This window comes from Acomys minous (assembly GCF_964271855.1).
Source record: "Acomys minous genome assembly, chromosome: 9".
Lineage (NCBI taxonomy): Eukaryota > Metazoa > Chordata > Mammalia > Rodentia > Muridae > Acomys > Acomys minous.
The window spans coordinates 73,725,500-73,750,015 of record NC_140490.1 but is presented as its reverse complement, the minus strand read 5'-3'; the positions used below and the strand labels follow the sequence as shown (position 1 = coordinate 73,750,015).

General features: G+C 36.9%; 1 protein-coding gene across 4 annotated transcripts in view; it reads right to left on the bottom strand.

Annotated features, from left to right (window-relative positions):
• CDK13 (cyclin dependent kinase 13) overlaps positions 1–24,516 on the bottom strand; it is a 93,275-nt gene that overhangs the window by 23,549 nt on the left and 45,210 nt on the right. For all 4 annotated transcript variants that reach the window (XM_084795177.1, XM_084795179.1, XM_084795178.1 and 1 more), the window contains exons 6-7: positions 13,278–13,467; positions 11,919–11,975 (exon numbers count right to left, since the gene is read on the bottom strand). In XM_084795177.1, the coding sequence (XP_084651303.1) occupies positions 11,919–11,975; positions 13,278–13,467 (247 nt within the window). The remainder of the gene's footprint in view (positions 1–11,918; positions 11,976–13,277; positions 13,468–24,516) is intronic.

The window sequence follows — 24,516 nt, the reverse complement described above, 5'->3', positions numbered from 1 at the left end:
AGATCAGGCTGTTTGCTGTTTGTTGTAAGGCAGGGTCTCACTGTACAGATCAGGCTGTTTGCTGTTTGCTGTTTGTTGTAAGGCAGGGTCTCACTGTACAGATGAGGCTGTTTGCTGTTTGTTGTAAGGCAGGGTCTCACTGCACAGATGAGGCTGTTTGCTGTTTGTTGTAAGGCAGGGTCTCACTGCACAGATGAGGCTGTTTGCTGTTTGTTGTAAGGCAGGGTCTCACTGCACAGATGAGGCTGTTTGCTGTTTGTTGTAAGGCAGGGTCTCACTGTACAGATCAGGCTGTTTGCTGTTTGTTGTAAGGCAGGGTCTCACTGTACAGATCAGGCTGTTTGCTGTTTGTTGTAAGGCAGGGTCCACTGTACAGATGAGGCTGTTTGCTGTTTGTTGTAAGGCAGGGTCTCACTGCACAGATCAGGCTGTTTGCTGTTTGTTGTAAGGCAGGGTCTCACTGTACAGATGAGGCTGTTTGCTGTTTGTTGTAAGGCAGGGTCTCACTGCACAGATCAGGCTGTTTGCTGTTTGTTGTAAGGCAGGGTCTCACTGCACAGATCAGGCTGTTTGCTGTTTGTTGTAAGGCAGGGTCTCACTGCACAGATCAGGCTGTTTGCTGTTTGTTGTAAGGCAGGGTCTCACTGCACAGATCAGGCTGGCCTTTAGCTCACAGGGATTCTCTCGCCTCTCCTGTGTCCTAGGATTCAAGGTGAGCACCACCACAGTTCTCTCCTAATAAAATTGTTAATTAGGGATATCTCTGAAAATACTTAACACATTTGGATGCACTCTGTTTTGTGAATTAAGTAGATATTGACTACAAAAGTAGTTGTGGTCTTGTGTACACAGAACAACAAGCTACAGGTATGGTGTTTTATCAGAAAACTGTTAAGAAAATATATGTGAAGTGACATTACTTAAATCTAGTCAAGTTATAAGTCTGACCATCCTCACAGCACAAATTCAGCAACCAAGTTTTTCTTTGGAGCCCTGGGTGTCCTGGAATCCGCTCTGTAAACCAGGCTGGCCTTGAACTCAAAGATCTAACCATCTCTGACTCCCTAATGCTTAAAGACATGTCATCACTACCTGGCTTCAGTAAAGTATTTGTAAGCACCAGACACATTCTACAGGCTTTATGTGAATGAGGATGATCCTAATGATCCTAAAACACTGGGACCTACGTCTATAGACTTCGGAGTGATAACATCTTTAGATGACTTTTCTAACGCAATGTTTATGCCTCATTCTTTAAGGTGACTTCCAAGTAACAAGGACTCACAGGGCAAAAAGAAAACTCTCCAGAAAGGCTGTATTCCAAGCCCATTCATTCATTTGAGACTGGTTGGATCAGATTCATTTGGGGAGAAGAAAGTAAGTGCATAATTTAACACAGCAACTTTCTCTTAGCAGCCGTAGGTCTGAGTTTCCAAAGACATCTGAACTCCTCTGCTGAACTAAACTTGGTCAAAGTTATCTAAATAATTTAAAGACCAATATACCCAAAGCCATAAAACCTTCTACTGACACTGATCAAACTGAAAATTAACACTAATCTACAATTTTTGGTTTGGTTTAGCTTGATTGTCAAACAAAGTCTCACTACAAAGCAGCCCTGGCTGGCCTGGGCCTTGCTTTAAAACCAGAGTACCCTTAATTTTTCAGAGACTTTCCTACCTTTGACCCCAAAAGCTGGTAACCAGACACACATCACCACACCTGGCTACAATGCCTATGAAGCAATGAAAATTGAGTATACTTTCCTTAGAAACTTTATTTCTTGGCATCACTTACCTTCATATATCTTCACATAATATAAAATATTTAAATCCCTAGCTGCTCTAATAAAACTGGACTTATTCACACTCTTATTTGAGCATAATTCTTTTTAAATTTGAAATTCCTCCCAATTTTTTTTACTTATACTTTCTATCTTCACTCAAAAGTCTAAACTCTCATTCTTTACTGTGAACCCAAACAAGTCCAGGAAAACATAGGATACAAAAGAGTACTTAAATGTGACATAAGGTGATATGTGAATCAGCTGGGTAGGAGGGGAAAATCTTGGAAACCTGAAAACTAGTTTTTAAACTGTTGAAAAGGTCTAATGAGTACTTGAAGCCTATGCTACTAAGCCTGAAAATAGATTAACTACTCTCAAGGGAATATTTAAATTAATATAAATCTCTATTTTTTTTTTAATTTAAAGAATAATGAAAGTATGTAGAAACTATAAATATTCTGGTGGTTAAATTTTTATTTAAAAGAAATGAATAAACAAAAGAGTAGTTTATGAAAGATATGGTGGCTCACGCCTTTAATCTCAGTACTCAGGAAGCAGAAGAATCTCTGTAAGCTCCAGGCCAGTCTGGTGTACAGAGCAAGTTCCAGGACAGCCAGGACTACACAGAGGATCCCTGTCTGGTGAGGGGTGGGATTAATTTATATGTCATATATCAAATTCTATGTAATGTGTTAGTCATTTTTAGCTTTAAGTTTGGCTAACCACCTTCATCAAATAGTAAACTCTCAAAGTGATTAAACACAAAGTCTAGCACAAGGTATTTACTATACCAGTTAATTGTATTCTAAGTATTTCTAAAGTGTTAGTTTTTGTCAGATCCTTTTTCCTTGGTTGGTGACATATTTCAATGCTTTTCTTCTAAACAGTCCTAAGAATGCGGAAGCTTGGGGAAGATGTGTCCAGGGGTGTAGATTTGGTTATGGTATTCCCAATCTTAGGTTTGATAAGACCATTCTATGAAATTTTAAACTATTCATGTAAAGGGATATACCTAAGCAAGATTTAAAATACTTTCTCCAACAATACATAATAAAATCTTCAGTGATTTCTTTCATACTAAAATGTGCAGTATGTTTAAGACAAGAAAGAAAAGTTTTTACGGTAACCACTCCTGATGGCCGTGCTGTTAATACCTACTTAGCTGCTGCAGGAAGACAACCCAGGAGGCTTTTTGGCTCCTGAGAGTGGGGAACAGGCATTGTCTCTCCATATAGCCCACAGGTAGGCCTCAAACTTAAAATCTTCCTGTCTCAGCATCCTAAGTGCTAAGATGACAGAGCATGCCATCACACCTAACCAGGAGTTACCAACAAGCTCATCTTAAATCCAGCATATTTTTACAATTTTAACAGTTACAAACCAAATCTGTTTACTGGTACTACTTCAACGGTATAGTTATTAGTTTCCCCTAAAGTACTTTTACCTCCCAACTTTTTAAAAACATTTTGTTTTAAAAAGAAAACCAGGGCATATGCCACTGCAAATAAATAAAACTTACCTTGGCCTTGAATTAAGCCTGTATACCGAGGATCTTATTCCTGTGACCCTACTGTAGCATCTCAAACTCTTAAATCCAGGGTGCTTAAGCAGCAGCTGAACTTCTTCCTCCTCTCTCCCCTCTTCCTCCCTCTCTCATTCATTTATTTTATTACACATGCATAAAACAAACTACATACAGCAGGGAGAACCACAGGCAATCATGAGTTCTATAAATGTTACATTCATAGTGGTTTGGCTATTTGAATTTGTCAAACTTGAAGTAAACATCTTTCCTGTCTTTTTGGGCCTAAATTTCTGGATGAAATTCAACATCTAACGTATTTTTTCTCTATTAACTTAACTCCTTCTATTGGAATATTCTTTGTCTGGGTCTTCGTTAAATTTTCTTTCCTCACCCTCAGATCTGATTCCAATTTTCTTCTTCAAAGACTACTATTCTAACCATCCTATCAAAAACTCTTCCAGCCACTGTGACTAATGCCCGAGTCCTATAGCCACTATTTTATTTAAGTTGTAGCACAACTTACACCCACTAACTTCTCTGAGCACCATGTAAATCAGATGAGGATTTGGTCTGCCATTGGAAACACCTGTCAGAGTAAGAACATGTATATACTTTTAACTGACTAGCATGCTACAACTACTTAACAATAAGTGCAATCATTTTTCTAATAGCCTTTCTTTTCTTTTGCCTTCACACTTTCACACTCCCTTTCACCTTGTAAAGAATATAGTTTTTAAATTTCTGCAGCATAATGCTATATATTGAAAAATAAAACTCATTTCCCAATAGATGCTGTCTTCTTACTAAGACCACTTGTCTACTCTTAAATGTGCAAGTTGTTTTATGAGACACGATTTTTCTTTGCAGCTTTTGGCTATCCTAGACTCGCTTTGTAGACCAGGCTGGCCTCGAACTCAGAAATCCGCCTACCTCTGCCTCCCCAAGTGCTTGGATTTCAGGCGTGCACCACCACATCCAGCTAATTGTGCAAGTTTTTTAGTACTCATTAGAACCTACATCATAGCATTCAAAAATAAATTTGTTACCTTCTGCTGAAAATTGCTTTACTCTTCCTGTTTCCTGTCTCAGCAAACAGCTGTCCTCTAGGCCTTGCCCTTTTCTTCTACAGCATCTGCCCTGCTACATACTCTACACCTCTCATCCCCACTGCACTGAGGCGTGGCCTTGTGACCACGTGCCTGCCACTGGAATAGGAATACCTGTGCTAAGAGCCGTATCTAGGCACGCCTCTTAATACCAACCTTCCTTCATGTTTTTGGCAAAAGCCTTGGAAGACATGTGTAATGATAGCAAATCTCCCAAGTTTTCTGGATGACTATATCAAACAGTCATCATTTGAACCTATTGCTACAGTTAAATATTAATGTTGCACTAAGGTGAGCAACAATCACTTAATATTGTAAGTAAAAAATCATAATACTTTAAGCCATTACTAAATATTTATAACAATTTTGCCTCTCCTAATCACAAATATATCCAGCTACTTAGGCAGAAACCTCGTGGGTAGGATAAAGACAGATTTTTCACAACAAGCAATAGTTTCTAACTTTTCTAGAGTAGAAATATGTAATGACATAATTCATCTTTTTCTAATACAGTTCTTTGACACAATAATTTTTAATCCAAATTTAGTGTAACAACTCCTAGTCAACTGTTCTTTCTTCCATATCTTCAAGGCTTACTTCACCTTTCAAAGCAGTCAAATAAGTTTTACAACACTGTATCAAGGCACACTGCTTCTAGTCACTATTCACACAGGCCCAGAAAAGGCATTATTACCAGCCACACTGAATCTTTAGCTCCCTGAGATGGCTGAGCAACTGTGTATTTTCTAGAGCAGGGAGACAGAAACCAAGTGGGGTGAAGACAGCAAGAAACCTTTGAAGAAGTTAATGGCACTTTAATGTTTTAAATAAACTCTTTTTTAACAAAATATATTGCTGAAACATTCCTGAAATCCTAGCACTCGGTATGCTGAGAGACAGGAATATGTTCAGTTCAAGGCTAGCCTGCACTATATACACCCTAACAACCCTTAAAAAAAAAGTTAGAAGGTGTTCTGGTTCTGCTCCCCTGTCTCTGCTCCTCTGAAAAAGGCTACCATACCCCACATTTTTCATTTTACTATTTAATGAGAAAAAAAGCAAACACTGAGAACGTATGATGACAGAAGGACTTTAATCATAATACAAATTTCAACATAAGGAAAGCTAGGAGGGCACTGAAGCCAATGTCACAAACCATATCACTCAACAACAGACTATATAGTATTATTAAGGAAACGTTCCATGTTATGATTAGGTTGTTATATTTACAAAGGTAAAGATAAAAGTAAATAATATTGAAATTATGTTTATAAATAAAAAGAACTGAAATCCAAAAAAAAAAAAAAACCCTCAAAGTGTTGTTGCAATTTGAAGAGGTAATTCAAATGCCAAAAAAACTGGAAAATCAGAATCTTTAAAAAATTAGCCTTTCAATTTTTCAGTTTGGTTACCGACTGTCACTATCCTAAAGATAACAGATCTTGTTTTCACCATAGGAAGAATTAGAAAAGTCAAGACAACACATGTATTTTTCTTCATGGATAAAAAGAAAAATCCTACTTCTAAAAAGAGACAATCCTGTCTTTTTACAAAAATTAGATTAGCACTTTATTGAAGATACAGCACTGAAAAAAATATGCATTTATATACTTATAAAAAGGAAAATCTGGTAATATAAAATGAACCATCTCAATACATTTCCATAATTAAAGTCTAAGCAATAAATTGCATAATCTAATTAAAGACAGACACACATACAAACTCCCTCTGTCATTAATTTAGAGCAGTTAAGTCCAATAAGTGCTTATTTTCAGGTGGCAGAACTAAATTTTATACATACTTTAGAAATAAGGGGCTAAAGTCAGTGACTCTGAATGTTGCTTTCTATTAAGTATCTTCATCTGGATATCACTGATGGCTTTGGGTTTGTTTTATGGTGCTAGAAATTAACCCCAGTACCGTGAGCACTCTGGGCAAGTACTTTATACCAAACTATTCTCTGGCCTCTGTTATCAGTTTTTGAAAAGGCAGATGACACTATCATTTTATCAATAAGGGAACCAGTATCTAGAGGGTGAGTAACAAAGCAACAACAACAAAATACCCCTTTAAAAGCCTTTATCTTAATGTTATTACAAAAAAATAGTTTTTTTCACTTTTATCTTCCAAGTTTGGTATTTAAGGGAGCTCTGACACTATCTAAATACAATAGAACTGAACATGACTACGGAAATAAAGAAAAATTCTGTAATTTGTCAATTCACTTCTAGAAAACTAAAGTTAAAACACATATGACTGGAGAATTGGGAGGACAAAGCCCTAAATTGGAAACTCTGGCGCTGAAGATGTCCCAGTGGTTAAGAGCACTGGCTGCTCTTCAGAGAACCAAGGTCCAATTCCCAGCATCCACATGGCAGCACACAGCCATCTTTAACTACAATTCTAGGGTTTCCAACACTGTCTTCTAACCTCTCTGGGTACTGCACATACACATGGCACACATACAAAACTACATATAAGCAAAATAAATTCAGCAAACCCTTTACTCTAAAAGTAAGTACAAAAAGACTGTTATTCTAATGGTACCCTTTAACGAAGCCTTGTGAGGGCCCTTCTGCTCGCTACCTGGAAGATACTCTCACAAGATCAAGGTATGATCCAAGGGCTTAACCAGGAAGCATGACAGAAAACAGTATTTCTAGCCAAAACTCCAGATTTACTTCCTAGCTCTATTGGGGACTGGCAGTGTGAACAAACAAAAGCCCTTGTATTTTAACTTGTCGAAAATAAAGATACCTATTCCACCCATCTTAGAGGACTTTCTCTTCCAATCATTATCATGAGGCTGGCTACCTAAAATAATTCAGCATATAAAGATCTTTTTAGCTTCTTCCTTTAAACCACCCCCCATGTTATTTAAACAATTCAAAGTAAATTAGGTCCTGTGCTAAGCATTAACTGATGCTTAGACCAAACAAATAACCATGGTTGTAGTTCTGTAGTGTCTAGAAAGAATAGTTATAAATTATAATAATGTGCCAAAGCACTATACACACAAAACAATAATGTGACTAGAAAAAGCACATGAAAGAAGATTCAAACAGTGATACCTGTGGGTTTTCTGGCAGATTTCATAAGATGTTTATACCTGCATTGAGCACTTGAAATACTAAATTTTTCAAAATGAAAATATGGGAAATATAAATGCATGTGAAAGAAAAGCAATTTATGTAAATTCACAGGTTTTTCAGAACCTCGTGTGTTTAGGAAATTGGTTCAACAATGCTACTCCGGAGGCATGGCTGGAATAGAGTGGCTGGAAATGGGAGTAGAGAACAACATGAAAACCAGGCGGCTAAAGGGAGGGAAGATTCTTTAGAAGGATATGTGTGGTTGATATGTATCTGTGAAAACAGATAATTAAGGAAACATAGTATTTTTTTTTTTAAAGCATGGTAAACAAGGCAAGAAACATGGCTTAATTTAAGACATGCAGCTCATGTTCCTGGAGATATTCAACAAACACGCATGCTTGATAACATGAAAAAATATCAACACTGGAAATTTAGATTTGTAGTAAGTGACAACATGGGTGAGATTCCAAGGGAGGTGGTGGGAAATGGGACAGCAGGACACTGCGTGAAAATTTAGATGCCTTTTCCATTTCCAATCAAAACAGAGAGTATGATGAGGAAAAAAGAGTTGCAATTTCATTGTGATTTTAAAATTAAGTCATCAACCTGAATAATATTCATTTGTGAAGACTGTTGAAATACATTATTTACTGTTACACAGTATTTTGTTGTCTTACTGTCATAATTAGTCTTGTTGCCAGCCTCCCAGAAGATCCTCAGCATTACCAGGGAACCCCAAAGTTCTCTGCAGCACACTAGGACAATTTTGCAGGTCAGGATCCCCATCTCCCAAAGTATATCTGACGTCTTATAAAACAATATTGTTTCCATCTCTAAAATGACAATAATTCTAGATTTAAGGACAATGAGCCATAATGCTGAATGATTTCTCCAAGTCCCTGAACAAACGGCAAGACAGAAATAGCCACTAGATGGCAATGTTGCTTTTTAACATGCTCTGCCTGGGAACCATCTGTTAGTGAAACCTAAAATCCTTTTCTAAAGACTGGCCCTACTTGAGAGCCAACCAACTGGAGAACCAGTCCCTGACACTCAGAATGTTATCCTGCTATGCTTGTAGACAGGAGCCCAGCATAACTCTCCCGAGAGACTTCACCCAGCAGCTGATGGAAACAAATGAAGAGATGCACAGCCAAACATTAACAGTGCGTTGAAGAAGTCACATGGAAGAATTGTGGGAACAATTGTGGGAGGCAAAGGAGTCAAGGATTCTACAGGAAGACCGACAGAGTCAACTAACCTGGGCTTATGGAGGCTCACAGAGACTGAACCAACCAAAGAGGACGGATGGACTGGTCCTAGGCAGCTTGCACATATATACAGATGTGCAGTTTGAGCTTCATGAGGATCCCCCAGGAACTGGAGTTGGGGCCCTCTCTGACTATGACGCCTGCCTTTGGATTCCACTCACTTAACCGGGCTGCCTTGTCTGGCCTCAGGGTGAGAGGAAGTGCCTCATTCTGCAGTGACTTTATGTGCCAGCGCGGGCTGGTACCTATGGGGGACCTCCTCGTTCCCTGAGGAGAGAGGAGGATGGTCAGAGAGGTATACAAGAGGGGGACTGGGAGGAGAGGGGTCTGCCATCAGGATGTAAACTGAGTAAATAAAAATAAAACAACTTTTCTCCCTTCCCCCTATGATAGGACCACAGAGAAATACAGCAGATTTTGATTACTATTTAAGGTAGTTTTATTTTGATACTACTGGCAACAAGCATAACAGATGTGTGTGTGTGTGTGTGTGTGTGTGTGTGTGTGTGTGTGTGTGTGTATGTGTATGTGTGTTGTGTGTGTGTTCACTTATTTGAGTACTTTGTAAGTCACAACTTGGCAGCATTTTGGTTTTGGTAGTTCTGTGGGTTGGGCCCACAGCCTCAAACATGCTAGACAGGTGCTCTACCACTAAGCAAAACTTTGAGCCCAGGATTTGGGCTCAAAAAAAATATTTTCTTTATTATTTTGAGTGTATGAGTCTTTGCCTACATATCTTATATCATATATGTTCCATTTGTGTGCCTAGTGCCCCTGGAGACCAGAACCAGATGACGGCATTAGGATACCCTGGAACTGGAGTTACAGATGGTACTGAGGTGTCAAGTGATTGCTAGAAACCAAACCCATACACACACGTGTGTGCATGCGTATGTACACATACAGTTTCAAAGATAAACAGCACATATATGAGTGGCGTGTGTGTGTGTGTGTGTGTGTGTGTGTGTGTGTGTACACGCGCGTGTGTGTGTATATAGTTTCAAAGATAAATAGCATACATTATATACATATAGCATATATCAACACTGAAATTTAGATTTGTAGTGAGTGACAGCATAGGTGAGATTCCTAGGGAGGTGGTGGGAAATGGGACGCCAGGACACTGCCTGAAAATTTAGATGCCTTCTCCTTTTACATAATCAAAACAAAGAGTACAATGAGGAAAAAAGGTTAATCAATTAGGTATAGCCCAATATAAATAAGCATAACCAAAAAAGGGATTTACATTCAAGTATGGCAGATTAATTGTGCCAAGGACAATATAACTGCAGTGAAATATCATGGAATTAAGAAAACAGAATTCTTAATTAACCAAAATGTGCCCCCCCCCACAAAAAAACAGATTATTTAGAAATTTTAAAAACTACTATTCAAGTGACAGTTTAGATTATCTAACATTTGTCATTATCTTGGCAAATTCTACCAAAAGATACCAAAAGATACATTACTATGAAATATTTTAAAAATTAGAGGCAGGCATAGAGGCACACATCTTTAATTTCAACACTTTAGAAGCAGAAGTAGTTAAGTCATTGAGTTCAAGACCAGCCTTGGTTACATAGCAAAACTCTGTCTTAAAACAAAAATAAAAGGGTTGAAAACCTGACCTCTGTAACACCTTGATTCTGCCACTCAGTCCTTCACAACAACAAAGACACACCTGAATGTGTCCAGCAACTGAAGAACTGATGAGGAAAGTAAGGCCTGTGCACATTAGCACACCATGAATTGGGTGGACAGGGAGGTGACATGGAGTTTGGGGAAGTAGAAGGACTATGACCAAAAAAGTATATGAAAAAAATCTAATACATACTGTGTTGGTCCATACTGTAACAACAAGATAAACCTAAAGGACATTACATTATAAGGGCTCAAAACACAAGACAAACCACAGGATCTCATTTCTATACATAAGCTAAAAAAGGACAAGCAAGAGTGGTAGTTGCCAACAGTTTTGTGTTGAAGACTGGGAACTGGTACAAAATTTGCAGTTAGATGAGAGGAGTAAGTTCAAAATGTTTATCAAACAACTTGATGAACCTAATAATCCAGTATCTTCTTGAAATTAAGAGATTTTAAGTGTTCCTACAACCAATTTTAAAAAAAATCTGACACAAGATACTGACTAATTAGCCTGCTTTTACCATTTTACAGTTATACATAGTTCAAAACAACGTATTATATACAATATAATTTTAATCACCAATTACAAAATAACTTTTAAAAAGGATAACATCAGTTAATTCACAATGAATTTTTAAATAAACAAATATATAAATAAAAGCAGGAAAGAAATGGGCTATACTGACTACATTTATTAAACCCAATCAATATTTATTTACATAAAATCATTATTTGGACAAAATATCTTATTTTGAAATCTGTATTAATTCTATAAGAGTCCTATTTCTTTACCACCAGACACAGAGGGAGCCAGTCAGATACAAACCAACTTTAGCCAGAGAAGCTCCATCTGTCTCTATCTTAAACACTGAATTTCCTCACCATTGCTTGTTTAAATAGTTTAAATAGTTTATAAGTAAAACAAAAACAAAAAAGGTAAAGTCTAAAATAATAAAACAAAGTTTTAGAGTTTAAATGTAGTATTCATAAAGCACATATCCAACTTTATTATTAAATGAACACCTAAGAACCTTACTGTCTAGATCTACACTAAAATTTTAAGTAGTAGTTAAACTCACTGAAGTCATATGTAAAGTGATACATTTTAATAAAAATTGTAACTTATCCACCATTTAAAAATAAAATTTATTTTAAAACTAAATACAAAATTATAACACTAAAACAGCCAAAGGAGATTTTTTTCTTTATTATTGAAGAAATGTAAATGTCTGTGTTGTGGCTTTTCGGACAACCTAAGTTCAGTTCCCAGCATCTACATGGCAGTTCACAACCCTCTGTAACTGCAGTTTCAGGGATCCAAAGGCCCTCTTCTAACTCCATGGATACAAGACATAGATGTAGTGCAAATACATACATGTGCCCAAAGACTCATACACATAAAACAAAATTATAAAAATAAACCAATATACTTCATATAACTTCTAAAACTGAACACAGTGCTTACAGTAATTTGTTTCAAAGTACTCTTACCTTTCTTCTGAGCTATATAAACGAGCAAGTCCAAAATCTGCAAGTTTTATCTGCCCTCTGGTAGAAATAAGACAAAATTAAAAAAAAGCATTACTCTACCATGAGTCTGATGGTATACTTACACTCTATTCCTAGGGCTTAATGAAAACACATTAAAAACAAAACCACACATCAATTTTTTCACAGTACTGCTGATACTACAGGCAAGGTTAGCCTGGGTTAATTATACAATGTAACAATTAGCATTTGTTTTGGGTAGTTTCTTCTTGTTGTTGTCATTATGAGTCCATTCAATCATCCATATCTGTAAGTTCTTAATTTTCAGATTCAGACAGCTATATATCCAAACTATTGGAGGGACTATACTGTCCTGAAGATGTACAGATATGTGTGTTAACTTCATACACAGTAGTGTAGCAACTATTTATAAACCATATACATCTTAATTAATCTAGACAAGTAATACCTTATTTTATGACGGGCCTTAGATCTCTAGGTTCTATTAAAAGGATGCAGTAGTGTGGTAGTCTAGAAACAGCACACTGTTATTATTTTAGCGGTGCTGGCGTAGCAGCATCTCAGGTGCGGCTTCAGCTCCCATGTGGGAAAGTGCCTCAGTGACCCCTGGGCATGGGTGCAAGCAGGGAGTGCTCAAGAACTAAGTCACAGTGTCTGACTTTATGTTTAATTATCTAGCTCTTAAAAAGGCTTTAAAACCAAGTAATACATGTTTCATTCAAACTTTAAAAAGAGTACTAAGTAAAAGCAAAATACTAGAATTATGCTGGTCTGAAAATATTAACCATAAGCATTATATACAAATTTAGAAGTACATGTGAAAAAAATTAATGCTTGGAGGTGGGGACAAGGATAAAGAAATGACTCAGAAGCTAAGAATACTGTCTGCCGTTTCAGAAAACTGGGGTTCAGTTCACAGCACCCACATGGTAACTAACAAACATCGGTAACTCCAGTCTCAAAAGTATCCAACTCCCTCTTCCAGAGACACTGTACATGTGTTGCACACAGACACACATGCAAGCAGAACACCAGTACACATAAAATAAAAATACGAATTTCTTTTTTAATTTGAAGACTGCTTACAAACAAAAATTAAAAATCTCTATGTAACCTAAAGTTGAATTATTAGTCGTTATTAGACTCACTACACAATACCTGGAAAAGTATCAAACAAAAGCACAAAGTCCATTGCAACCCTTCCCTGAGCTCCTGAAGGACAACTGACAGGCAACACTAGCTGACTGTTGTTTGTTACCCATGACATTTGAAGGAATAAGCTGAGTTTATAAGACATTCTATATTACATTAACATTTTAAACACAAATCTCATAGCCATACCTATTATTTAGAAGGATATTTGAACATTTAATATCTCTATGCAAAAAGTTCTTCTTATGGCAATAATCCAGGCCTTCCATGAGCTGTCTCATAAAAGACTTTATATGGTTTTCATTAAAATGAACCAAGCCTGATTCCAGTAGCCCCATCAGATCATGGTCCATATATTCAAACACCAGGTAAAATGCACCTGAGAATGAGAAGAAGTAATATATTAAAGACTTTTAATCCTATAATCTATCTAGAGGTTCAAAATATTTTTAAATAAAATACAGTATGATGGAGACAACCCTTGAAACTAGTAGCTACTTTGTCGCTTACTTGTAAGACTCATTTACTCTCTCAGAACTTTAGTATAAAAAAAAAAAAAAAAACTCAAGAAAATGAAGTCTACAGAAAGCCATTATGACATACAACAAGCAACTCTGCTAATTTCTACATTTTACAGTTTTTGATCGGATAATTCTTCCCTATATCAGACAACTTGCTTTCAGTAGAGTTTGAATAAAATTTGTATTGCTCAAAGTAAATTTAAAAGTTGTTGAAAGTATTACTTTTAATATAAGAATGTGAGCCCAAACAGACCAAAGTCATTTTTGGTTTCTATTAAGCTTTCACCAGACAAATAACTTGTTTATGTAAGTCTATATTTGAAAGCATAAAAATTACAACTTTACGATATACAACTAGTGTTCAGTATTTAAAACTCTTAAAGAAAACATATAAAATTGAATCTAAATAAAGAAATATCACAATCACGTAAAGCTTTACAAAGTGAGTTCCAGGAAAGCAACAGCTACATAGAGAAACTCTATCTTAGAAAACTGAAGCAAGAAAACAATGGAAAAAGTATTAAAAAGCCATGCCATGATCTAGGAAGAAAAAAACCAGTACCGTGCCAACGATGACACCCAACACAGCTCACAATCAGCTCCTAACTTTTAACAGAGCAAACAACTTTCCACAATGATGCAATACAAGGACAATGTCTAAAGGCTTATTATAGTATGTCTGTGAGGACAATAACCAGTGGCATATTTAATAGGAAAGTGCTAGACATTGGAGGAGATGAAAATCTTCATGGTCATTAATTCTGTGCAGATGTTAACATGCAAAATTTAATGATAAAAGTTATACTCAGAAAGAAAAAGTTATACTCAGAAGGAAACTATAATTAGTTAATGGTGGATGAGACAACTCTGTTCCTAGAAATCTAAAGAATACAGAGAGAAATCGTTGGATTAGAGAAAAGCCTTGATTCTTTTCCTGCACACAAAAAACAAGACTATACACACAACTACAATTTATTAAAAGGGGGTTTTAAAGGTTGGGGAGATGGCATAGGGGCTAAGGGTGTTTGCTACACAAGCCTGAAAACCGGAGTTCAAATCTCCATGCAGAAGCTGTGCATGGTGGTCATCGTTTATAATCTGCGTTGGGGGTGAAGACAGGAAGATCTGGATACTCACTAGCTAGCTAGCCTACCTGAGATGGCCAGCTTCAGACTCAGTAAGAGAACCTATCTCAAGGAATAATTACGGAAGTATAGCAGGACAGCCTTTATGCTCCTTCAGCCTCCACATGAACACACAGGCACATGGGCCCCCGCATGCACATACATATGCAAACACATGTACACACTACACATATTTTCACAAGTAAAAGTTTTTAATGATACCACAATAACAGAAAAATACAAACGACTAGAACTAAACAGTAACAAGAATTAAACATCAAAATAGAAAACTCCATAATATAATTTTATTCTTTTGACTGAGTTTCTTCACCTTGAAGAAACTGTATCACATCATCGTCCAAACACTATTGAAAATACACACTTTGCCCTACAAGAAATTAATATGCCCTGTCATGCTTAAAGAAAGACAGTGGGACAAAATACACACCAGAAAACAACTACAAATGTTCACCCAATATTTATGGAAATGGTGATTTCAATTATAAATAAGTAAAAAAAAGTAACTGAGAAAAGTCATTTAGATAAAATTATAATCCACAGAGAGATAAGGAGTTACATCACAGGAAATATAATGACAATGTAACTATCAGAATCCACTAAATGACTTAAGAATGCCACTGGAAGACAGCATAGAGCCAGTGAAGGAAAGACAACTGGGAGATGGTGTCTGTGATATAAAAGGCCTTATAAACAAGTACAAAAGAAACTCAACCCACAGCACAGGATGAGAAACCAAACAGGCATCAGATGGCACAATGGTTTTATGTCTGTAATCCTAGCACTTTGGAGTTCTTCAAAGATCACAATAAGAAGTTCAAAGTCATTGCCAGCGCTTTATCAGGTTCAAGTGGAGCCTCCAATATTCAAAAGAATGTCTTTGTCCAAAACAACATGAAAGATGCTTAATCTCATTACAACTCCAAATGTATAGATCAAAACAATGTGCCACTTTAACAAAACAATTTTAGAGTATGTAATACTAACAAAGTTTTTGGAGGGGGACTATAAATACTTATATGTTTCATTTCAAATTACATAGCCCACTGAACACTTGTGGCTTAGTCTAAAATTGCTTTTAAGTATAAAATCGCATCATATTTCTAATAATATAAGATAAATATAAATATCTCAGCAATATGCTACACTGAGTTATGTACTAGGTATAGAAGAATTCAGCACTGACAGAAGAATCTCAAATGCAAGGTCAAACTACTTATTAAAAAGCAAGATGAAAAATATGATATTACTACTAATAATAAATAATAATAATGGATAATGGATAGATCAGTGGTTAAGCATCCTTGTTTCTCTTGCAGAAGACCTGAGTTCAATCCACGCACCCGTGTCAAGTGGCTCATAACTTTCTGCAATTACAGTTCCAGGGGATACATGCTCGTATGGCTTCCAGGAGCATACATATGCACACATATGTATGCACACATACACTCACATACAAACTCACAACAAATTGTTGAAAAGAATTCCTTATGCTGAGAATGAGGAAAAACACTCCTAATCAGCAGCCACTAGCACAAAATAATAAAAAGAAAATAACCATGACTACCTTTTCTAAATTAGAGCAACAGGCAGATAAACTTTTATCACTAGAAGCCCTACATCAAAATGATCATGGGGAAAATTTTTTCACATTGTGTCACCAGTAAAATGAGAAAGAATTGTAATAACAATATGGCTAGAGCAGTGCTTCTGACCCTACAGGTCTCAACCCCTTTGGAAGCTGAATGACCTTTTTACAAGGGTTACCTAAGATCATCAGAAAACACAGATTTTTATATTATAATTCATAACAGTGCCAAAATTATAGTTATGAATTAGCAACAAAAATAACTTTGTGGCTGGGGTCACAGCGTTAAGAAGTAGTAAAGGGTCATGGCATTAGGAAGGTTAAGAACCACTGGCCCAAAGCTTCCTGTTTTTAGCAAAGTTTTCCTTCAGAGTTCTTCCCAGAGATTAGCCACCCCAGGGAGCCCACTTGCCCTTCAACTACCTAACCAAAGGATGCCTCAACTCTAGCACACATTAGCTGCTCTATCTCAATTAAAGGAGAGAGAAACCAGCCATGACTCATGAACACACTATCTTGGAACACAAGCTTGCTAACGACTACAGAAATAGTTACTCTACCCCCATTCCATACCATTAATAGTGCTCATAGATGAAAGACCAGAGAGTACATCAAAAAAGCACATTCAGGCCCTATTTATTTAAAAAAAAAAAAAAAACACTGCCAAAAAACAGAAAAACAACTAACTAGGAAGAGAAGCCATAAACAAGAGAGGAAAATTCAGCCTCAAATATTAGCAAGTATAGCAAACATCAAAAATAGCCCAAACAGCTAACCAGGTGGGCTTAACAGCTTACACTAAATACCTTTGTACTTCAGTAATTCTTCTATCATTAATTATGGTTTCAAAGAAAATTCACAAGGTATATTAAAACAGTCTCAAAAACACAATAAGCATATACATCAAAAGTAAAGGTAACAAATGTATTAGAATTATCTCATCTAGAACTGTTATGAGCTATGATGAATATGCTAAGAATGTAGCTGAAATAAGTGTACATGGTCTAAGAATTAAAGTCAGTTTTGTAACAGAAATAATAAGGAATGTCTTTCCAGTTTCCCAAACTGATCTGAAACCACTTCCACTTACATGCACTGCTTGCTCTGTGGTATAGACAATGATGACTTTTCTGCTCACCTTTTACGCAGGATCAAGTCAGCACATGAGAACACTGTGTAAGCCACTGAAGGGCTTAACAAAGGAGGGAAGGTTTATAGTTGTCCTATTGCTATGTCATTAGTACACACAGAAAGAGGTGCTATAGTTTGAAGCTTATATTTACATATATTAATAATTTTATTAATCTTGGCAATCAAGTAAAAAGCTCTATTCCTCTTCTTGGTTGTCTATGCTAAATATTTTGTTCTAAAAAAGCACCTGTAAAACAAAGAAACAAACAAAACGATTCTGCTTTAGAAAGAAAGAAAGAATATATCTTCTACAGGTTCATCAAATATATCAAACACGTCTAAGGAAAGAATGAATCACTGAGTACAAAAATATGTAAATAGGAATGAATGTTCAAAAGTGAATTGCAGGGTGATGGTTGGGATTTAAAAAAAAAATGAGAAGCAGGCATGGTTGTACAGGCCTGTAATCCCAGCACTCAGGAAGGCAGAGGCAGGTAGATCTCTGTGAGTTCAAGGCCAGCCTAGTCTACAAAGGGAGTGCAGGACAGCCAAGGCTACACAGAGAAACCCTGGTTTTGGGGAGAAAAAAAAACAAAAAAACAAAAAAGGCAGAATATCCAAGAACATGAAATAATCACAGTATGTTAACATTCTTTCAAGGCTTTAAAAAAGGAAAAGAGGGAAAAGAGAAGAAATATTATGTACGAGAAGCCTCCCCCACCACACACACACACACACACACCTACCCACACATCCCTCACACATATTCACAATTACAGAAAACTACAGACTTTTTCCTATATGCACATAATAAACAGAATTTGAAACTAAAAACATGAGCTAGGCATGGTTGGCCCATCCCTTTAATCCTAGCACCCAGGAGTCAGAGGCAGGCATATCTATGAGTTTGAGGCTAATCTGATCCAGAGTTCTAGGTCAGTAAGGGCTACACAGAGAAACCCTGTCTCTGAAGAACCACAGGCAGGCAGCCACCAACACACTCACAAGGAAAACTACAAAATTCTAATGGAATAAATTACAAATCCAAATGAATAAAAACGTGATCCATAATCATAAACAGTAGGCTCAATCAGTATCAGTTCTTCCTTGCTTGATGTATAGATTTAACACTATCTTGATAAAAAGTCCCCCCAAATTACTTTCTAGGTATCAATAAAATTACTCTGAAGTTGAACTGGTTAATATAAGACTCAGACAGAATGACAACATAGGCAGTGGTGTATGCCTTTAACCCAGAAACTTTGAGGCAGAAGAGGGTGGCTCTCTTTGAGTTCTAAGATAGCCAGAGCTACATAGTGAGACCCTGTCTCAAAAAATAAAAATAAAAACAAAAACAAAAACTGGGAAGTAAAAGCATATATATTTCAATCAAATCTCCCCATGTAGGCAGGCAAGAGCCACAGACCCCTAACAAAATCCCCCAACACAGGGCATGAGAAGCCCTCCTCTGAGTTGTTGGTCAGAGTTGTCCAAGATATTCCCAAAACATTACAGGCTGTTGCTATTGACCCCTAGAGGTGAAAGGTAAGTGTGTATGGGTGAAAACTAACCTCTTTAGAAGCAGGATCCAGAGGCCCTGAGCTGAAAACGACCTGAAAACCTTCTCCCGGAGTTCCTCAGGGTACCTGAAGACACCATGAACGCTTACAAAAGACAGAAGCAACCAAGTATAATGTCTGAACCACAACATAGACCAGCATGGCAATATAACTCTAAGGGTGCAACGGTGGCACACAAAACCTTGCTGGTAACCAACAGGTCTGTTGGTCTCCAATCAGACCTAAGACCAACTCAAATGAGCCAGGCGGTGGTGGCACACGCCTTTAATCCCAGCACTCGGGAGGCAGAGGCAGGTGGATTGCTGTGAGTTCGAGGCCAGCCTGGTCTACAAAGCGAGTCCCAGGACAGCCAAGGCTACACAGAGAGACCCTGTCTCGAAAAACTAAAAACAAAACAAAATAAAAATGAGAAATATAATGCCTGTTTAGTGGAAACACAGTCAGCCACCTGGAGCTATGAAGTCATGAGGAGAACCCACAACTGTCGTTTTCCTAAATGAACATAATGCCTAACTACATTCTAAATACTGGTTCTCATACCCAGAGATAGGTGTGGTCTTCACCCCATATCAAGGAAACTTCTTTTTGCCACAGATATAGGCTATCACAGAAAACTACAAACAAAAGGCAAAGTTGTGGTGCCTAGTACCAAGGAAATATATTTACAACTTACTCCCTAAGCATCAGAGATCCCTGTGGAAGAGTCACAAGAACAGAGTCTGCTGTGAGATTTTGTCTCCTAGGAATGTCAAAGGTTCTATCCATAAAGCCGCACTAACATGCCTGCATCCCAGGAGCTGGAGAAATAATCTGTACACAGAAAAGCACACCAACTGGTGACCCAGTACCAAATGGTCAGCTCTAAAAACATGCACAAATAAGTAACGTACAGACAGCATGTATTCAGGAAGATGTATGTAGTAATTGTTAATATATATAATAATTATTAATGAAAAGCCAGGAATTAAAGAGAGAAATTACATAATTATAATGTCAAAAAGAAAAAAAAAAGATTAAGGTATATAAAAAAGGGAAGGAGGACTCTAGTTGCAGATGGCCTATGGACCCCAAAAGTCAATTCCTGTCAGAACTCCAGCCCGGTGGCCACACCCCAATAATGACGTTACTCAATTCTGCAAACTAAATCTATGTAATTCAATTAGTTTTAAAAGTAATGCTTTTAAATTTATATTTTTAACAGAAGATATTTTTACCTGATTCTATATGTTCACTGATAGTAATAAATGCCATGTGTTTAGAGGTGATAAATTACGTGGTTTTCACACATACATGCACACACACACACACCACTAAGACTGGCTACACTAAAGATAATACTCACCCCCCCAAAAAAAACTTTCCTTGTGGTCCTAGAATATATTACCAAAAATATTATTATTAAACTTTGCCTATTATTTTAACAATTTTTCTAATCTTAGCTTTGGCATGTTTTTAATGGCTCTATAGCATTTCCCAGTGTTAATGTGCCATGGTAAAGTTCATAATTCCTTAGCTCTGTAATTTGCCTACAATGTTTATTATAAGCAATATTTTAAAGAACAATCTTGTAACCATGAGAAGTCCAAATTAGAACTGTAAGTTAAAAAGCACCATTTACTTAAAACCGTTCTATCACATATTTATTATGTTCAAGGAATCATACCATGTTCTTAAAAGTTCTTTAAAAGTTATGTTTTGTTTTGTTTTGTTTTTACTTTATAGCATTATATTATTATTCCTGTTAATGATCCACACCCTCAGTATTTTATTTATTCTTCGGTACTTAGATGATATTCATTCTCAAATCTCTCTCCAGTTCCTACTCACATCCTTTATTTTTAAACAACTGCATCCAATCAACACTATCCCTATGAGTAGGGTGCATGACCATGCATAAGCATGACCACCTACCCTAGGACACACCAAAGAAACTTGACTCACTCCACCTCAGCAGCCATGAGCAGCTCCTCAGCTGGGGATAGCCTTGTTAGAGGCTCCCCTATACATACCTTTTCATAGATCCTTGCCCCTCATAGTATTGTAACTCCATTCAAATTTCCACTGGGAAGTTTGAGAATTGATATCCATGCATATATGAAAATAACTATAATGTTTTAAAGAAAAAAAGGAAAAGAACTAACTCTGCAGAAGTTAAAATACAAGGATACAGCAATTAACAAGGATGGTACCAGGAAATGCAACAGAAAAGGGCCAGTAAAAGAGAAGAGCCCAGAAAATTCAGGGGCTTCATACAGGACAAGCATGTCAAAACAGTTTAAGTACCAGAATGTTTCTTTATAATTCAAATTAGAAAAAAATGAAGCAAGCAAACAAACAAAACACAAAGCCTACATACATAACAAGCTAGGGGTGTCACTGAGTGGTAGAATGTTGCCTACCAAGCTGGCCTAACCTCCAGCCCATCAAAAAACTAAGTGTGGTAACAGATGCCCGGGTGCAATCCTAACAAACACTCTAGTGATGGAAGCAGGACCATCAGAAGGCCAAGCTTGTCCTTCCCAGCAATACAGTAAGTTAGGAGGAGATCTTCTGGGTGTTCAAAAGATGGGGTGCCTTTGCCACCAATCTCCACACAGAAAAAAAAAATAGTAAGGGGGGAAATCCCACAAGGCATAGGAAATCAAAGTTAAGAATAATCAGGTTAAAAAACAAATGGGAAAAAAGAGCAATGACACACATACAAAACGATTTCTCTAATCCTTTGTTTGCTTTCTGTTACTTGATAAAGAATATGGCCTAAAGAAACTTGGGGAGAAAGGGGTTTATTTGGCTACAGGCTACAGTCCATCACCATGAGAAGTCATAGGGGAGGGGAGTAGGGGGAAAGCGGGAGGGAGGGAGGAATGGAAGAATACAAGGGATGGGATAACAATTGCGATGTAATATGAATAAATTGATAAAATATATTTTTAAAAAAAGAATAGTCTCTTTCTTAGTAACATTATAAGGCATATAAACATTACCTATTTGTAGAAGACAACATACTTTGTCCTTAATTCCATATAGGTAAATATGTAACACATATACTTGTTAAATACAATGTTAGAAACAAAGCAAAGAAGAAGAAGCCTCTTGTCTCTTCACTAGAGAATGAATTATTTGCATTGGCTGCATATGCATATATTCCCTTAATAGTCATTTATGTCCTTTATTTCTGTATTCTGAAGTGGAGTTTTTTGTTTGTTTTTATTTTTTAAGACCAAGCTAGTCTGTGCAGCCCTAGATGTTTTGGAACTCACTCTGTAGACCAGCCTGTCCTGGAACTCAGAGACCACCTGCCTTTGCCTCCCAAGTGTTGGCATTAAAGGCATGTGCCACCACATCCAGCTGTGTTCCAATGTCGTAATTAAACCTCCCCCCCCAACCTCTGACTCTTTTCCTTCTAGTTGGTTATTATCAGCTAGTTAGATTTTATTGATGCTTTGTTAAAAAAAAAAAAATCTTGGCATGTAATTATTCGTTCTGTAGCCCTTGTGTTGAGATCTGAGAACACCTGCCCATTCTCTCCTCCCCCACATGGCTCTCCGAGACTGACCTGGGGCACCAGCCTTCCCTGACTCCCTCTGCACTTCCTCTCACCTTGCAACTTCTGTCCTCTGGGACCAGTCGTTTTATTTTTCTTGACAACTTTTAGTACTAATGATTAGAGACTCCTAAGCATTCAGAAAAGGCTGTGTTTTGAGTATGCATGGTATATGTAAGTGTGTATGAGACCAGAGCTTTCGAAACTGAAGCTCCTCATTAAGATAGGCAGGCTGGCTGGCTGGCCAACAAGGCCCCAGACCTGTGAGGGTGCTTAGCAAAGAGCTCAAGTCTAGATACAGCAATATAAAAAGCCTTATGCTGGGTTATAGCCATGCATGGATTTACTTCAGTACTTATGGTTGCAGAGCAAGTATTCATAACCACTGAGGCATTTCCCAACCCCCAAAAGTACATTTTTAAAAATTAATTTAGTTTTAATAACTAAATGTCTGAGCTCCACATAATGTGTTGTACTACAGACTTAAAACTATTCACCTCTTCAAATTTCCATCCTTCCTTCCTAATTAAAAAAAAATTGCTTCTATTAGAATCTCATTTTGTTCTTATCATTAATCTACCACTAGGATGTGCCTAATACTGTGTGTCAATATTTTACAAAATGCTTCATAGGTATTACTAGACCATAATAAACCTAAGTGGTGTGTTTTCTTTTTCCAGAAGAAGAAAACAGAGTACAAAGGGAAGAAAATACTGAGATTTTTATATGTAATTCTAAAAACATTTATAACAAAACTCACCATCTTACTGATTTTTTAGGCATGCAGTTCAGAGACAATTACATTCACACAGTGGTATAAACAACACCGCTCGCCTCTGTAACTCTTCCCATCTTGGACAATTTAAATTCTCTGACTGCCTAACATGCAATAAAAGCCTCCCATTCTTCTAAGCCCCATACACATCACTCTACTTTTTGACATAATACATTTAACCTCCTAGTCAAAGTATATATACTAGTGTTACCTTCCACAGTATAACTGGTTACAGTGTCATTGGAAAAATCATTTCAGACTCAGAAATCACACTTCATTGTATCTAGATGCCACCCTTATCTATCAATGTTTTCCTATCCAAAAAAGGCTTGTACTGCCTCTTACTCTGGGCTATTATAAATTCTGTCACAATTAACAAATTTCAAAAAAAAAATTCTAAAACCAATTTCAATTCTTTGTTGTTGTTTTGTTTTTCGAGGCACAATTTTTCATATGACAATTTTATTTCTAATTTCCAGAATCCCTCACAGTGCTTATCACAGTACTAACAAGGTTTTCAAGTTACCCACACCCTCACCACTTACTAGCTATTTTATTTCATTTCTAGTGCAATTGGTCTGACTAATACCAAGTATGATGTTAAACAGAAACAGCAAGAACACATACCTTTTTCTCTAGATGATGTGTGAGTTGGAACTATTTTCTAGATGTTGGGCATACTGGTCTATATTTGAGAATATACGCCAGTAGCACTTTCTTATCCTCAGTTTCAGTTAACTCTTTACCAGTCATGGTCTAAAACTATTAGGTAAAAATCTCAAAAAATAAACAATTCATATTTTTACATTTTACTTCCTTCTGAGTAGTATAATGAAACCTTATACTGTCCATTCTATCAAGATATAAATCATCCCTTTGTTCAGTGAATTTATCACGTGTGTGTGTGTGTGTGTGTGTGTGTGTGTTTTAAAGACATCTCACCATGTCACCCTGACTGGCCTGGAACTCATTATGTAGACCACGATGGTCCATACTCAAAAAGATCTACCTGCCTCTGCTTCCCAAGTGCTAGAATTAAAGCCATTCCCTAGTATACCAGTTTCTTTCCGTAATTTTTAAGAAAAATTACAAATTAAGGAGTATTTATATTTCCTCAGTATTTAAACACAACAGCACTACAGCTCAA